Source organism: Procambarus clarkii, chromosome 11, assembly GCF_040958095.1.
Source record: "Procambarus clarkii isolate CNS0578487 chromosome 11, FALCON_Pclarkii_2.0, whole genome shotgun sequence".
In the NCBI taxonomy this organism is placed as follows: domain Eukaryota; kingdom Metazoa; phylum Arthropoda; class Malacostraca; order Decapoda; family Cambaridae; genus Procambarus; species Procambarus clarkii.
The window spans coordinates 21,132,852-21,150,435 of NC_091160.1; the positions used below are offsets into that span (position 1 = coordinate 21,132,852).

General features: G+C 46.6%; 2 protein-coding genes across 2 annotated transcripts in view; one reads left to right on the forward strand and one right to left on the reverse strand.

The window, feature by feature from the left end:
* Positions 1 to 5,123, forward strand: part of TBC1D5 (TBC1 domain family member 5) — a gene marked incomplete in the record, with an annotated part of 601,299 nt that extends 596,176 nt beyond the window's left edge. The window contains 1 exon segment of the mRNA XM_045742746.2: positions 2,957 to 5,123. Within this exon segment, the coding sequence (XP_045598702.1) occupies positions 2,957 to 3,127 (171 nt within the window).
* A 3,159-nt stretch (positions 5,124 to 8,282) lies between these two features.
* On the reverse strand, positions 8,283 to 17,309 carry LOC138363581 (tigger transposable element-derived protein 7-like). Its single transcript, XM_069322939.1, has 2 exons — positions 16,541 to 17,309; positions 8,283 to 8,389 (listed from the first exon to the last, which is right to left on the reverse strand). Exons 1-2 carry the CDS (start codon positions 17,307 to 17,309, stop codon positions 8,283 to 8,285), a joined length of 876 nt encoding a protein of 291 aa, XP_069179040.1.
* Between the last annotated feature and the right edge of the window lie 275 nt (positions 17,310 to 17,584).

The window sequence follows — 17,584 nt, forward strand, 5'->3', positions numbered from 1 at the left end:
TGCGCAGACAGCGGCGCGGCGGTGTGTGACGTCACACTAATTTGCTTGTTTTTGGTTGGGGGAGTTCTATCCACTAGTTCGGCTTTTGGTAGCAATTTTAACCAGAATAGGGGTTTGTTTTGAGGCGCTTACCTTTCTGGGTGCCTGTTCCGGTCGATGGCAGACATAGAATGCTTCCAACCACACGGGGGCTTCTATAGGCCATTGCTTCCTTGCCTGTCTGAGGGGGCCCGGTTCTGGCCGTGGTCCTCGGTAGGCCTAAGAACTCCATACACATGACTGATGCCAAAGTCTGACATTAGCATATCAGCCTGGGATAGCCCTGAACAGCCGACGGGGCTCCCCCCGGAAAGTTATTTTTTCTTTGTAAAATGATAAATTCCCTTCCCTGAACATGTCTATGTAAAAATAAATACCAAATTCCACTTACTTTGGCTGTGGGAACACGGTTAAGATGTGCTGTGACATCATCAGGAGCTGGTCGCTCGTGCGTCGCCCGGGCCATTCAAGCACCGCGAGTTGCCACAAATATATTTTCAATTATTTGTTCTATGTATTTCCAATGCAGTTTTATTTTTTTTATTGTAAATGATGCATATTTGTATCTTTACAATATGTATACAGTAAAACATTCATAATGTTCCATGGAACTGTGATACATGTGTCAGTAATGTGTCCACAATAAATGTTTATTGTCGCAATATTACTTGTTAAAAATTCACTAAAATTACAATATGTACTGTTTCACACACTCAGTACTTTGGAAGTGAATAATAATCAACGAAGTAGTCCATGGTACACAGCGCGACTTCGCTCTCATTGCACCAGGTACAGATAGATTTTTGCTTCCTGTTTCTTTGTTCTGTGTGCTTGCAAATAACACTCGCATAGACCCTTGACTTTAGCACTTGTAGGTGGTATGCAACCAAGCTTGTAAAGCATAAGGTAGTCTTGAAAAGATTACAGGAAAAGATCAATTTGTAAGGTAGTCTTGAAAAGATCACTTTGTAAGGTCCCACAGTGGAAGAGATTCAGCCAACCTCAAAGGATGTCAATCAATATAATATGCAAGAGATTCAGGCATTCTGGAAGAGATTCAGCTATTCTTGAAAATCTATGGAAAATACCACCATGGAAGCTGCTAACACTGTTCATCAATGCTACATGTATCTGATGTATCATCACTGAATGCAGAAAACGATTCATCTACGTATCATCTATATAAATTGGAGATGGCTTAGGTGGGCCAGGGTGACGCTCAGAGCTACAACTGGATAGGCTCACAGTATAGTCCTCATAGGTGCTATATCACTTGTATCAGACCTTTGTATTAGGTCCTTATTGCACCTAGCTTTACCAATATCATGACCCTTATGTTCTTCAAACAATAAGGTCTGAATTTCACCGACAGAGCGCAATCTCTCAACACCTCTTCGGACAGGTGTTTGGGAGCCAGAGGTGCGTGCGCCACATTGTTGCTCACTCTTTATTAACCCAGCCAGCAGCCCTAGGGCATTCTGGGAATTTTTTCCAAGATGGCTGCCTCTCACTGGAGGTCCTAAAGTCCATTTCGTACACAATCTACCTCGCACACATTTTGAATGGGTACGAAAAAATCAAAAAGAGTTTTCTCGGTTGGCGCAGTCCTGTGGTTAACCTTCCCCATACTGGGGGCTTCACTTTTCCATTTTGCTAGCTATATAACAGAGGGTTCAAAGTTGGTGGATGGAGGAAGAAGTTGTACAGGTCTCTGGTGGTGTGCAGGTGGAAATAGTGTGAGAATTGTTTTACTGTCACATTGTTCATGGGTCTTGGGTTATCTTGAGGTTATCTTGAGATGATTTCGGGACTTAGCGCCCCCGCGGCCCGGTCCTCAACCAGGCCTCCTCCTTGTTACACACCCTCCAGGAAGCAGCCCGTAGCAGCTGTCTAACTCCCAGGAGCCTATTTACTGCTAGGGATAAGGGGCATCAGGGTGAAAGAAACATTTTGCCCATTTGCCTCCGCCTCCACCGGGGATCGAACCCGGAACCTTTGGACTACGAATCCGAAGCGCTGTCCACCCAGCTGTCACGCGCCAGCTTCACTCTCTCAATTTCTGTGCTTTGTTTACCTTGCTGATTGTCTGTTTTGGTTTGCCCTCTTTTCTGGTGGCATTTTCCTGCAGTACGTCTAATTACCACAACCTACCACAAGCTACACAAGCTTCACAAAGCTTCCTGGCAATATGTTAGTAATGAATAAATATGATATATTTACTCATTATAATGGTGGTGGTAAATGTACAACACGAAAAAACATAATTTTAATCTGAAAAAAGTATCGTTTTATAAAGAAATTTGACGAAAATAAAGAGCTGATGACTCCAAATCAAGTCGACGATCCAAGCGTCGGTTAGGTTGGGTTAGGTTAGGTTAGGTTAGGTTAGGTCAGGTCAGGTTAGGTCAGGTTAGGTTAGGTTAGGTCAGGTCAGGTCAGGTCAGGTCAGGTTAGGTCAGGTCAGGTCAGCCTAACCTAACATATCATATTTAGTCATTACTAACGTATTGCCAGGAAGCTTTGTGAAGCTTGTGTAGCTTGTAGTAGCTTGTGGGAATTAGACGGACCCTTTTGCTTGTTAGAATGATCTACAATCCCCTGCTCCTTACACCTTAGTGTAATTACCTGTTTAGAGTGGTTGGGGGGGAGGCTGGTTTTTTGCCTCTGGTCTTTGGTAGGGTTATATATATATGACTTATTAGGCCCTGGCATGGATTAAATTAGGTGGCATTTGCCAGGAAGCAAGCACCAAGAAACAGGCATTTCATTACATTCATCACTGGTTTTTAAACTGCATCTTTCACTATAAATATTTTAATTAAATTTAGGTGTTGTATTTCAAACTGAGTACAGTAATTCTTAACATACATTAAATTTTGTTTAAATTAATAAGTTAATGTGCAATTGTTTTTTTCAGGTAATAGAAACATTGTCAAGTGTGCGTGGTCATCTGAGTGAGTGTAGCAGTACTAGTGTCTCTAATGGACAGGTTGAAGGGTTACCCACTTCAACATCAAGTGTATCATCAGCTCCCACATACCAACATCCACTTTCTTTTACAGAGGATATTGATCAACACGTGACTTGAACATTCATTAGAATAAGCATCTAATTTTGAAACCTATAATAATTTTAATTTTTTTAATTTTCCATAAATCAATATGAATTCAATATATACATATAATACATGGTGACTAAAAACTTTTATTACCATTCTGGCATATTTTCTTTATAATGGATATTCATTTGTTAACCCTTAAATGGCGCATGGCTATATACCATTTGACACCCACAGGCGCATACAAAAAAAAAAAAAAATCTTTTTTCTTCCTAACCTGTTAATTTGTGTTCACTGATCATGGGAAAAATAATAAAAAAATCGTAAGTGGCATATATTGCCCGCTATAGTGCGAGGAAGTCTGGCAAAAAACAGGCGCTGACTCAGCGTGCGTCCCAGGCGGTCTGTTGCTCGCCAGCTGTCAGGCCAGAGTTGCCACGAAGAGATAATTACCTAATTATTTCAATGTCTATTGATTGATTTTTCATAGTTTTTTTGCTGTAATATTATTCAATAGTGTGTAGTGTGATATATTTATTATAATAAAATGAATGAATCATCGCTGTACTCAAAAATATGGTGAGCATATTGTTGATTCAATTATGTTCATCAAACAGTGAACAAATACTTTGTCGGTTATTACACTATATACACAGGTTATATATAAGTATCTGCATGTTTTGTTCACCATAACGAACCACTAAGTTGCTATTATGAGTCAAAAAGTAACGAGGAGTGACCGCCGTGTACCAGCCAGCCACTCACTCCCTCAACACCTCACTCGCCCACATTCTCCTGCCACCATACTGTTTTTGCTTTTATTCACTATATACAGACGTTATATATAAGTACAGTATCTACATTCATGTTCACCAAAAGAACCACTAAGTTGGCAGTGCCAGTGGCAGCCCGCCACTGGCTGCTACTTCCTCCCTCCCTCAAGTCACCTGACTCACCCACCTTCTCCTACCACAATACTGTTTTTGCTTTTATTTACTATATACAGACGCTATATATAAGTATCTACATTCGTGTTCACCATAACAAACCACTAAGTTGGTATCCCGAGTGGCAGTGGCAGCCCGCCACTGGCTGCCACTCCCTCCCTCACCTCACCTGACTTGCCACCATTCTCCTCCCACCATACTGGTTTTGCTTTTATATACAGACGTTATATATAAGTATTTACATGTTTTGTTCGCCATAACTGTACATCTAAGCTTGTATGGTGAGTAAAGGCACAAAGACGTAGCTACTCACACAGTCAGCTGATGGCTACCGACCTCAAGGCCAGACGCACTAATATTTCTCCTCCAACAATACTGTTTGTGGTGTTATTACGCTATATACACACATTATATATAAATATCTACCTGTTAAATTTATTCACCATACTTGTACAAGTAAAATGGTATAGTGCCCAAAGACCATCGTGGTCACCAGTAAACAATATAATAAGTCGTGCAGACGACGCCACCGGCCTCACCAAAATGGCAGCTCCCAACCTACTCCTCTTGCTGTTTATACCCTCTATACACATGTTATATATAAGTATCTACATTTGTGTTCACCATAGCGAACCACTAAGCTGGTATCGTGAGTGCAGTCAATAAAAGGTGGCCACACACAGTCAGAAGACAACGCCACAACCCTCCCCTCCCACAGTATTACTCCTCCCTCCATGGAGCACAGCGCTAAATATCACCACAATCCTGCAATTATCAGAACCCTGGTTAGATTTATCACAGTCAGGGGTCTTCTGTAATAATACCATCGCTACATAATAGCATGAACAAGTATATTATGGCATTTTTAGGCGATGCTGTGGTCACAAGCTGAACAGCAGTGCTGTGAGCTCATGCTGCGTGCATCAGGCTTGGTAGCTCACTCAATACTGAGGCCCCTAACACCCGGGAATTTGGTCCACGATTTAAAAAAAAATGGCGTCTGTTTACAAGAGCCCTGATGAAGGTGTGGTGAACCCCGTGTATCCGCGGGCCGTTTAAATCTTGCGTAGTACTCCAAAGCATCACATGATGCGATGTGCAATTTACTGCAAGTTGGTCAATGCATCATATGATGTGATGCGCAATTTAAGGGTTAATTACTGTATATTCTGTAACACAATATTTTTTCTATTTACCCAGATATAAAATGTGTATTTATTGTAACTTATGTAACATGAGTGGAAATAATTGGCCCTTTGATCACTGCATTCCAATTATATAGCATGCAGTGATTCACCAAATAACAGTTCCAACACCTTAATTTGGTTTTATGTGATAAAACTGTTTACCATCCATTAGAACACATTAACTACTTCCTGCTGGACTTGTTGCATATTGTTGAATGCATTGATAACACTTCAATTTGGATAGAAAACCAGCCAAACTCAGCCATTGAAGGCATTATCTCAGTCATTGTATTTAATATAATATATTATAATATATATATATATATACTATATATATATAATATATCTATATATATATATATATATATAATATAATATATATATTATATTATATATAATGACCAGACCACACACTAGAAATTGAAGAGACGACGAAGTTTCGGTCGTCCTGGACCATATCTCAAGTCGATTGTGATGAGGACAGGTAGGGACAGGAATTTAAATAGGCAAGAGAGAGCTGAGGAGGAAAGTCAGTTGTAGGGGATAGTAGTAATGAGAACTGCAGCAGGCCTATTGGCCCATACGAGGCAGCCTCTAATATAACCACCGAAGGAAGATGGTAATAGGAATAAGAAGAGGATAGCAAGGGAGCGTAGGAAGGACAATGAACAGAAAAAGGGAGAAGAGAGAAAGAAAGGGAAGGAGAAAGAAAGAAATGGAAGGGGGAACGCTTATGTTAAGTCACGTTTGTAGAAAGATTAGAGCATTTGAGTATATACTGTGAAAGGGAAGAGTCCACAGCAACAAAGCCAGGACTCAAGTTCTATGTTGGGTACATTGTTAATAAGAGCCGATTCTACAAGACGGCCGTCTGTGTAGAGTAGAGGCAGGAAAGATTAATTTTGGAGGAAGACCAATCAATGGGATGATTAGAATCCCCTCACATGGCAGAAGAGAGCATTGTTAGTGTCTGCAGACATAACACTTCTCTTGTGTTCTTTAAGTCTGTCATTCAGTGTATGGCCAGTTTCGCCAAAGTATTGGAGAGGACAAGATGAACAGGAAATAGAGTAGACACCAGCAGCATTAGAAGCAGGAGGAGCAGTGTGAACTAGATTGCTACGAAGTGTGTTAGTTTGTCGAAAGGCGAGTTTAATGTCAAGAGGACGAAAGGTATTGGTAAAAGTTTTGAGTTCAGATATGAAGGGAAGGCATAGTACAGTGCTACTAGTGTTGGAAGCAGGTTTAGGATGAAAGAAATTTCGTTTAGCTTGAGAGTGGGCACAGTTGATGAAATGCAAAGGATAACCAAGGCGAGAGAATGATTTGTAGATAAAGGGAATTTTCAGAATCAAGAAACTGAGGGTCGCTGATGCGTAGAGCGCGGAGGAAGAGAGAGACGAGGACACTTTTCTTAACAAAAGGAGCATAGTGGCATGTACATTCACTTCTTTTCCTACCATCCTCCTTTTCTTAAGAAAAGTGTCCTCGTCTCTCTCTTCCTCCACGCTCTACGCATCAGCAACCCTCAGTTTCTTGATTCTGAAATTGCCTTTATCTACAAATCATTCTCTCGCCTTGGTTATCCTTTGCATTTCATCAACTGTGCCCACTCTCAAGCTAAACGAAATTTCTTTCATCCTAAACCTGCTTCCAACACTAGTAGCACTGTACTATGCCTTCCCTTCATATCTGAACTCAAAACTTTTACCAATACCTTTCGTCCTCTTGACATTAAACTCGCCTTTCAACAAACTAACACACTTCGTAGCAATCTAGTTCACACTGCTCCTCCTGCTTCTAATGCTGCTGGTGTCTACTCTATTTCCTGTTCATCTTGTCCTCTCCAATACTTTGGCGAAACTGGCCGTACACTGAATGACAGACTTAAAGAACACAAGAGAAGTGTTATGTCTGCAGACACTAACAATGCTCTCTTCTGCCATGTGAGGGATTCTAATCATCCCATTGATTGGTCTTCCTCCAAAATAATCTTTCCTGCCTCTACTCTACACAGATGCCGTCTTGTAGAATCGGCTCTTATTAACAATGTACCCAACATGAACTTGAGTCCTGGCTTTGTTGCTGTGGACTCTTCCCTTTCACAGTATATACTCAAATGCTCTAATCTTTCTAACAAACGTGACTTAACATAAGCTTTCCCCCTTCCATTTCTTTCTTTCTCCTTCCCTTTCTTTCTCTCTTCTCCCTTTTTCTGTTCATTGTCTTCTACGCTCCCTTGCTATCCTCTTCTTATTCCTATTACCATCTCCTTCGGTGGTTATAATAGGAGCTGCCTCGTATAGGCCAATAGGCCTGCTGCAGTTCTCATTACTACTATCCCCTACACCTGACTTTCCTCCTCAGCTCTCTCTTGCCTATTTAATTCCTGTCCCTACCTGTCCTCATCACAATCGACTTGAGAATGGTCCAGGACGGACCGAAACGTCGTCGTCTCTTCAATTTCTAGTGTGTGGTCTGGTCATCATACTTCAGCCACATTATTGTGACTCATCGCCTGTATATATATATATATATATATATATATATATATATATATATATATATATATATATATATATATATATATATATATATATATATACAGTGTACCTTCCAAAATCTGGGTTATTTCATTCCATATCTGACATGATGTCTCCTTTGTGGTTATTTGTCCCAAAATGTTTCAGATTTTTCTTTAAGGAAATGATGTATTACTTTTTTTGCACAATTAAATAAAGTAATGTGTAAACAATGTTTTTGTCATTACTCTTACCATCACTGCATTCACTTTTACTTACCAACTCCATGATCTGCATTTTATTCTTCCTTGAAGGGACCATCTTCTTGAGGTTATCTTGAGATGATTTCGGGGCTTTAGTGTCCCCGCGGCCCGGTCCTCGACCAGGCCTCCACCCCCAGGAAGCAGCCCGTGACAGCTGACTAACACCCAGGTACCTATTTTACTGCTAGGTAACAGGGGCATAGGGTGAAAGAAACTCAGCCCATTGTTTCTCACCGTCGCCCGGGATCGAACCCGGGACCACAGGATCACAAGTCCAGTGTGCTGTCCACTCGGCTGACCTGCTCCCATATACCCATACCCATACCATCTTGTAGCTCCCTGAGCTTTCCCTTTAGTTCTACCAACTCGTAGCCTAATACACCAAATATTGATTAAGTTCTTCACAAAATACTAATATGATAGATGAAGAGGCAAGCAGGAATGATGGGAAAGACACAGAACTGGTTAGGGGACTACCTGACAGACAAGAAACAAAGGTCATTATCTGGCTGTCCAAGATCCATTGCTTTTCTAATTTATGTAAATGATCTATCAGAGGACGTGAGCACATACATGTCAATGTTTGCAGATAATGCAAAGTTAGAGTGAAACTGAAGAGGAGCGTAAACTGCTACAATAAGATCTAGCCAAACTTTTGGCGTGGATCAGTAAATGGTTGCTGCAATTCAATCCAAAAAAGTATAAGGTGAAGAAGATTGAAAAGAAGGATAGGAGACATGTAGGAAGCCTGAACTGACACCCACCCAGATGGGGTGGAGCCGTTCGCAAAATGAAGTTGTATGATGGCTCTCTGCTCAACTATGTAACCAGATACAAATACTTTCGTCTTGAGGTTCCACTGTACTGCAATGTTGTAGCCTAACTAGGTCGCCAATGTAGAGATAGGCTCTGTGCTCTCAAGGCTGTGGCAGGCTAGCATCCAAGTTAGAGATGGCTTGATTAAAGTGAGAAAGACTTCAGTAGGTAAAATGTTTACAATTGCTAATGAGGATAACCTCAACACTTTCCTCACCCAATGTGGTTTGTCTCACCTTATTATCACATCCAATGAGTCAACATAATTAACCCCCTTGTCACCTAGTGCAGGCTAAGTATCCTAAGCTCTTTGTTTCACTTTTTAAATTAATTTTTAATTTACTTTCTGGGGGGAGCCCCGTCGGCTCCCGGAGCTATCCCAGCTGATATGCTAATGTCAGACTTTGGCATCAGTCATGTGTATGTTTTAGCCTACCGGGGACCACGGCCAGAACCGGGCCCCCTCAGAGAGGCAAGGGGAGCAATGGCCTATAGAAGCCCCCGTGTAGTTGGAAGCATTCTATGTCTGCCATCGACCGGAACAGGCACCCAGAAAGGTAAGCGCCAAAACAAACCCCTATTCTGGTTAAAATTGCTACCAAAACCGAACTAGTGGATAGAACTCCCCAACCGAAAACAAGCAAACTAGTGTGACGTCACACGCCGCCGCGCCGCTGTCTGCGCAGCTCCCCCCTCCCCGGGAGGGGGAAGGGGGAGCCCCAGACCCCCGCCGGCTACCCACACCTCAGTTCTTGAGGCTGATGCTATAGGCGATGGTCGTGTGCTCTGCTCCGTGTCGCTACTGCACTGTGCTTTGCGTGTGGTGTTAGTTTTGTGGGTGCGAGAGCCAGGAGTTATCTTCAGTACTCGGGCTGCATGCGCCTAGGGCTGCCTTCCCTAGGTGCCCTGTAAGTACTGCCCTTGGGGCTTGGGGCCACCTTCCACAGGCTCCTCGGGTCTGCCTCTGCTGGTCCGTTTTACCTTTCGGTTTTTCGGCCGCCTGTTGGGCTCTTGGGTGTTCTGTTCTCCCTTGTTACCGGCAGGTAAGAGGCAGTTTGCACTGGTAGGGGCGCAGGGTGCTGCTCAGCTTGTATTCCCGACATCGCGGCCGGCTCTGTTCCTTGGGGTTCGCTGTCCTCTTGCGGGGTTTTGTTTTTTTGTTTTTGCCTGGTGGGGGTTCTGTCATTTTATTCATTTGTTTTTGCCCTTCCACTGTTCTCCTCGGTGGCGCCCCCTGCTAGGTCCCCGTGAGTGTACACGTCCCTGGGGTTCAGCTTTAGAAGTTTGCTTGGTAGTTTTGGGCGCCGGTTTGCAGCACCCTGCCTGGGACTACCTGAGCGCGAGTCCTCTTAAAGTAAACGCTCAGGACCCTGGGAATCCCCTAGGGGGCGCGTGGGTCCGATGGATGTGACCCCGGAGTCCCCACTCGCTGTGTGCGAGTTTGAGGGTTGCTCGGTCCCCTTGTCTCAGGGTGACCCTCATTGTTTTTGCCTCTGCCACGCTGCCTGTTGGGTCGGTGATACTTTCGACCCTGAGTCCTGTGAGTGTTGCTGCTTGCTTGTGACTCAATTTACCCAATCCTCTGATGATTCTATTCGGGTACAGGCGGCGCGTGCGTTGCAGTCTAGGTTTCGTCTGTTGCAACGCGCTCGGTTGGTTGCTTCCCCGGATGCCCCGGGGCTGCCCCGCTTTGCTTTTCGAGACCCGGACTTGGGGGTGGGGGTCGCTTCGATCCTGGTTCAGTCCGCACCTCCTCGTCCTTCCCCTTCTGTTCGTTCTGGTCCCCCCCCCTTTCCCCTGCTTCCGCCCGAAGCGTCTGAGGGTTTCGGGGTCGGAGCAGGGGTTACTTGATCTCGAGACTCGGGCAGCTTCGGGGGTTGCCCCTTCCGGGGGGGCGCAGAGGCATTCGAGTCTTGTCTCCCGGCCGAAGCTTCAGGGTCTGACCAGTGGGCCCCCCTTCCTCCAGCTTTTCCGGCTGCTCCGTCCTTGTCTTGTGGGGTCGGGGCTTGGGGAGAGACTCGGCCTCGGGTCCTGTGGTGACGGACCTCGAGGCTGGGGAGGGGCTGACTTGGGGGCCTTGGGCCCCGCTGGACCCCGCCTGGGTTTTTCTTCCCTGAGCGGGGCTTATTGTTACAAGGAGTGGGGTTTTCTTTCCCCCCTCTGCGTACGAGTTGGATTTGGTGTCGGCCCCTCCCCGGGTTCGGTTCCGTGTTCCCCCGGGTACGTCGGTTCCGTCTTCCGGAGGTTTTCGGCTTATCGCATCCAACCTGGTGTGGTGCGGCGGCCTTTGCAGCTTACCTCCTGCGTGACCCGGATTATGTCGGAAATGGATCCGTCCAGTTCAGGTTTGGGACTTCGTTCCCTTTCTGGCTCCGTTACGAGGTTCCGGAGTCTCCTGGCTAGCAGACTGCCCCTTGTTTGTCTGGATTCCTGGCATTCCTTCTGTCGTTCCCGCACGCTGGAGTGGCGGGAAGCTTCCGGTGCTTCAGGTTTTCCTGGGGGGTGAACTTGAGTACTGAATGAGTGCTTGTTTGCCCCTGCCCTTCCCGCGATGTGGGCGTTATTCAGCTCCATGTGCAGGTTCCCTCCCTTTCGGCGGCTCTGGCGAGGACTTGCGTGCCCGGGGCCTTTTGGTTCGGCCTTGCGGTTCTTTTCCCTCCTGGAGCTGTCTCGGATTGGCTCGTGGAGGATGTGACGCTTGGGTCCGTCCCGGGTCCGGCACCTTGTCCTCGGCTGCGCGTTCGTCGGTGCCTTGTTGAAGCTGTTCACGCCGATTTTGCGGGATGCGGTTTCCCTGTTTATGCTTCCCGTCTCGCGTGTCGGCAGGCGGTGCTGGTTCCTCCGTGGAATCTGCTTGGGCTCTGGCTCTTAGGTGTTCTTCACCTTTTTGTCCTCTCTGTTTGGGAGTCGCCGTGGCACAGTTTATTCAGGCTGCGTCGGCGGCTTGTCGTCCGATGTCGACTTGTTGGTTTTCCGGGGTCCCGGGTGGGTCTTCCCGGAAGGTCGTGCAGGGCTCGGGGTTCCTCTCGTTGTAGTAGGCCTCTGGTGTCAGGTTCGGGTTGGCTCCTCTCTGGACCCTCCCTCGTCTGGTCGGCGCGGTGTTCGCTCTGTGCGGGGTTCTGGGTCTCGTAAGGGTCGCCGGCCCTTTCGCGGTTTGCCCCATTGACGGGCGAGGGGGGGGGGCTTGCGCTGTTCGCCCGCGCCTGGTCCCACGATTCGTGGGCCTTTCGGTCGTGTCTGGCGGCCTGCGGTGGCGTTGGGTGGCCCCTCCCCCCTTTGGGGGGTCGGGGCTGGCAGGGCAGGTTTCTTCCCTGCGCTCTGTCGAGTCGTCTTGGAGTGGGTACGCTTGGGCGTCCTCGAAACGACGTCGTCCCTCAGATGGGTTTCCTGTCTGTTTCCGGTTCCGAAACGGACTGCGCGGACCTGTGGTTCATTCTGGACTTGTCCCATCTGAACCCCTGGTTCATTGCCCTCCTTTCGGATGACTACACTGTCTCAGGTTCGGCTCCTCTTGGAGCCGTGCGCTTGGATGGTGTCCCTGGACCTCCGGGACGCTTATTGGCATGTCCCGATTCATCCGCGGTTCAGGGACTGGCTTGGTTTTGTTGTGGGGCGTCTGAGTTACCGCTTTCGTTGTCTCCCGTTCGGGTTGAACCTGGCACCTCGCGTGTTCACGCGCCTTACACGGGTTGTGGTGGCTCGTTTGCGTCTCCTAGGTGTTCGGGTGTTGGCCTACCTCGACGACTGGCTGGTTTGGGCTCCAGCCGTCAGCTTGCTTGCTAGCCAGGATTTGGTTCTTTCCCAGCTCGCCAGGTTTGGGTTCTTGGTGAACTGGAGGAAGTCCCATCTGGTTCCCTCTCAGGTTCGGAGTGGCTGGGTCTCGTTGGGACTCTCGAACCGCCTCCTTGTCTCTCCCTCCAGTCTCTCCTGCGGCTGCGTCCGCCTTCGTCTGTTTCTGGAGGGCCCTCGGGTCACCCGGCGGTTGCTCGAGGGGCTGTGCGGGAGCCTGAACTTCGCGATGGTGGTCTACCCGCCGGGTCGGGTTTGGCTTCGACGGCTGTTCTGGTTCCTTCGGGGTTCCCCCTACCGCCTCTCTCGCATCGCAGAGTTCGACCCCCGGGGGCCTTGCGTCGGTTGCTGTCACTGGCTTCCTCTTCGGTTTTTCGGGGTTCAGTGCCTTGGCGCCTACCCGAGCCCTCGCTCGATGTGTACACGGATGCGTCGTCTCTCGGCTGGGTTTTGTGACCAGTGCTCACCAGGCCGGCCAGGGGCGTTGGGATCCGTCCTTCGTCGAGCTCACAGTACGGTGCGGGAGTTCGCGGCAATGTGGTTCTCTGGGAGGATTCGGGTGGCCCGCGGATCACGATTCGGCTCCATTCGGACTGCTCTCCGGTGGTTCATTGCCTGAACCGCGGGGGTTCGATGCGGTCCTTGTCTCTTTGGGGTTGGTCGCTTCGGGTGACTCGTCTGCTGAGTTCTCGGGGTTGGCTCTCCTGGCGGTTCACGTACAGGGAGTGTCCAACGTCTTGGCCGACGCCCTGTCTCACTTCGTTCCTCTCTCCACGGAGCGGATGGTCGACGACGAGTCCTTCCATTGGCTTTGCCAGACGTTCGGGCGCCCCGAGGTGGACCTCTTCGTGTCGGCGTGGTCGCAGCGTCTTCCCGTGTATGCGGCGCCCTTCCCCGAACGCGAGGCCGTCGAGGTCGATGCCTTTCAGCTAGACTGGTCGAGGTGGGGGTTCCTGTACCTCTTTCCCCCCAGTTCGGCTGTTGCTCCAGGTCCTGACTCACTTAGAGACTTACCAGGGGAGAGTTGTCCTTCTGGCCCCTTGGTGGCCGGCCCAGCCATGGTTTCAGGCGCTGGTTGCTCGGTGTCCGAACCCGAGGGTTTTCCCGTGGCTCCGTCTCTTTCAGCAGATCGGGCCGGTACGTCACGTGGCTGGTTTGATCTTCTCCTCGAGTCTTCGCTTATGGGTTTTTTGACTCGAGTCTATCATAATCTTTATGGTGATCAGGTGGCCTCCTTCTTGGTGTCCCACCTGAGGGCTTCTTCTCAGCGGCAGTATGAAGTTTCCTGGCGGTCCTTTTGTTTCTTTTTGCGTCTTCGTCATGGTGTTAGTTCCTTCTCTGTTCGGGTGGTCTTGTCCTTCCTCTCGTGGTTGTTTCAGGACCGTCATCTTATGCATAACACTGTTGCCTCGTATCGTGCGCCGCTGGCGGAGCCGCTTCAGCTTGCCTTTGGTATCAATGGTACGTCTGCGCCATTTCGCAAGCTGTCTCGTGCATTGTTTCACCTCCGGCCTGCTCATGCGCTGCCTGAGCTGTCGTGGTCTTTGGACAGAGTGCTCGCTTTCCTTTCGTCTCCTCATTTCGTTGTGGCCCTTTCGGTCCAGGATTGTTTTTCCAAGGCACTTTTCTTGTTGGCTTTGGCCTCTGGGGGTCGGGTAGGGGAGCTTCATGCTCTCCTCTGGCGCAGGGGTTTCTGCTCTTTTGGTCGTGGTGATTATTTTGTTCACTTGCAGCAGTCTCCTTCTTTTCTGGCGAAGAATGAGACTGCTGCGTTCCGGAGGGGTCCGTGGGTGGTTGATGCTTGGTTGGTCAGGCTGGGGGTGCATCATGTTTTGTGTCCGGTTGCGGCGCTTCGCCGTTATTTGCGCGCCACGGCTTCTGTGTACGGGGATGCGCTGTGGGTTGATCTGGTTTCCCTTCTTCCCTGTTTGCGGGTTCGGGTCTCCCAGGTCGTCTGCAGGGTTATTAACCCTTACACTGCTCAGGGGTCTTGGGGACATTTACACCCCTGTGCGCAAGGAAAAAAAATTAAAAAATTTTTTTTTTGTCTTCTAAACATGTTAACTTTTGTCCCCTGAGCACGGGAAAAAAAAAAATCGTAGGTGACATATGAGGAAATTTGGCAGAAAGTGGGCATTGACCGAGCGGTCGTCAGACCCGGTCAGCGTCACCCGCGCTGACAGGTGGGAGTTGCCACAAAGATATTATTACCTAATTGTTTCAATGTCTCAGATTGATTTTTTCTTAGGTTTTTTTGCAGTAATATTATTCAATAGTGTGTATTGTAATATATTTACATAATAAAAGTGGTGAATAATCGCTATACTCAAAAGTATGATGTGCATATTAGTGATTCAATTATTATGTTTATAAAACAATAAACAAATAGTTTTGCTGCTATTACACTCTATACACAGGTTATATATAAGTATCTGCATGTTTTGGTCACTACATATAACGAACCACTAAGTTGGTATTGTGAGTCGAAAAGCAACGAAGAGCTACCGCCACACACCAGCCTGCCACTCGCTGCCACTCCCTCAACACACGCACTAAACTTTCTTCCCCAACAACACCATTTGTGGTGTTATTACACTATATACAGACGTTATATATAAGTATGTATATATTTTGTTCACCATAACTGTACAGCTAAGCTGATATAGTTAGTTCTGGCACTAAGAGTCGTCGCTCTACACAGCTGGCGGCTCCCTCACTCATTCAAGGTCACACGCACTAAACTTTCTCCCCCAACAATACTGTTTGCAGTGTTATTACCCTATATACACATATTATATATAAGTATCTACATGTTTTATGCACCGTAACTGTACACCTAAGCTTGTAGTGCGCCCAAAGAGCATAGTGGCTACCCTCTAAACAGCTAGACAAATCGTGCAGACGACGTCACCCAACTGGCTCCTCCCAGCATAATCCTTTTGCTGTTATTACACTAATACACACATTATATATAAGTATCTACATTTGTGTTCACCATAGAGAACCACTGAGCTGGTATGGTGAATGCAAACAATAGCAGGTGGCCACACAGTCAGCAAACGATGCTGTCTCCCTCCGTCTCTCATTATCACTCCTCCCACAGCACTAATTATTACAACAATCCTGTTATTATCACAACCCTGGTTATTTATATCACAGTCAGGGGTCATCTGTAATATTGTCATCGCTAAATAATAACAATTACTGTCTCCACTCGATCATCCGGACTATATGGGAAGGACCCCCAGCCGGATTAGCACGTTTTTCGGATAATGGTACTTTTTCACCTATGAGTCCAAAACTAACCATTTCCAACTATTTTTATACTACAAATAACATAATTTGAATAGACATGCCACATATAATTATTAAATATTCAACTAGAAACCTCAACTTACCTTTTTGTTGTTCGTCTTCTTGATTGATGACACATCTTGAAGTTAAAAATTCTTGACAATTTACGTAACTTATAGTAACACAACACTAAAATTAACACTTAAAATTACTGTACAGTTCATTAGGCAAAGTTAGTTCTCACTGTCTGCAGAGGATGCCTCACTGGTTGAAGGCACTTGGGTTGCGTGTGCCGCCTCACTTGTTGAAGGCGCTTGGGTTGCGCGTGCCGCCTCACTTGTTGAAGGCGCTTGGGTTGCGCGTGCCGCCTCACTTGTTGAAGGTGCTTGGTTTGATTTTCGTACCATATATGAATCAAGTGTTGCTTGCCTTCTGTGTTCACTGGCCAGTTGTATGATCATCTCTTTTGTTCGCCTAAGGTACGGATACATGTTTCCAACCTCTGGATGAGCACAATTTGATGAAAAATTTATTAATCCGTCAACATACGTCATGAGTACACTGTATTTCGTGGTCATTGGTGTTGGTTCTTTACTGCCTTCTTCATCCTCTTCGTCCACCTCACCAGTAACAGACTGTAGAATCTCGTCTTCACTCATCACACCATATCCTGGATCATTGGCATCTTGTTCAAGCCAATCAACCACATCCTGTCTTTCTAAGTTTTTGCCGGCATTTCTAAACATTCCATGGATTTCATCTGTAAATCCTTCAAAATCCATTTCTTCATCCTCCTCATTTCTGACCGTAGACGTGAGGAGTTTTTTCCAGGAATTTTTCAAAGTCGATTCCTTTAATTCACTCCATACCTTGGCCCAGTTATAGATGGCTTCCTTGATTGTATAGTTCTTCAAATTCTGAAGTTTTTTTTTAACCCTGTTATCCACACCGAGTTCAATATCTTCCGGAAGAGGCAAAACCACCAAAACTTCGTTTAGCATTTTTTTGGTGTACAATCTCTTCGTAGCACAGATAACTCCCTGATCCATAGGCTGAATGAGAGAGGTTGTGTTAGGAGGAAGTGCCATACACGTTATCTTGCCATCATGTGAGGTTAACGTGTCAATTCTGGGGTGGGCAGGCGCATTATCAAGCAACAGTAAAGCCCGAACTTCGCTTGGCCTTATTTTGAGTTTCTTAATTTGATAGGCACGAACTTCCCTGCAGAACACGTCATGAAACCAGGAAAGAAAGATCTGTGTAAACCATGCATTTTTTGAGTTATAATATTTCACTGGCAGTCTGTCCATGCAATGTTGCAAGGCTCTTGGTTTCTTAGATTTGCCAACAATTGCACACGTGATTCTGTCTGTGCCGTCGGCATTCGCACACATCATGGCTGAGAGCCTGTCCTTGCAAACCTTACGTCCTGGCACACAACCCTCACTCCTCATTGCTAGAGTTTTTTTCTGGTAAACTCCTCCAATACAACCCAGTTTCATCTGCATTATAAATTTGATACGAATAAATATTATTTGCCACAATATATTCTCGTAATTTATGTTTAAATGGTTCTACACTACTTTCATCTGCACTCAGTTTTTCACCGACAATTTTCCTCTTCACAATATTGTGCCTACCCTTGAACCTTGCAACCCACCCTTCACTC

Coding starts and splice junctions, on each gene's coding strand:
- LOC138363581 (XM_069322939.1), bottom strand. CDS start 17,309: ATGTGTGCGAATGCCGACGGCACAGACAGAATCACGTGTGCAATTGTT. Junction 8,390..16,540: donor GATTCTACAGTCTGTTACTG/GTGAGGTGGACG, acceptor TTGGTGTATTAG/GCTACGAGTTGGTAGAACTA.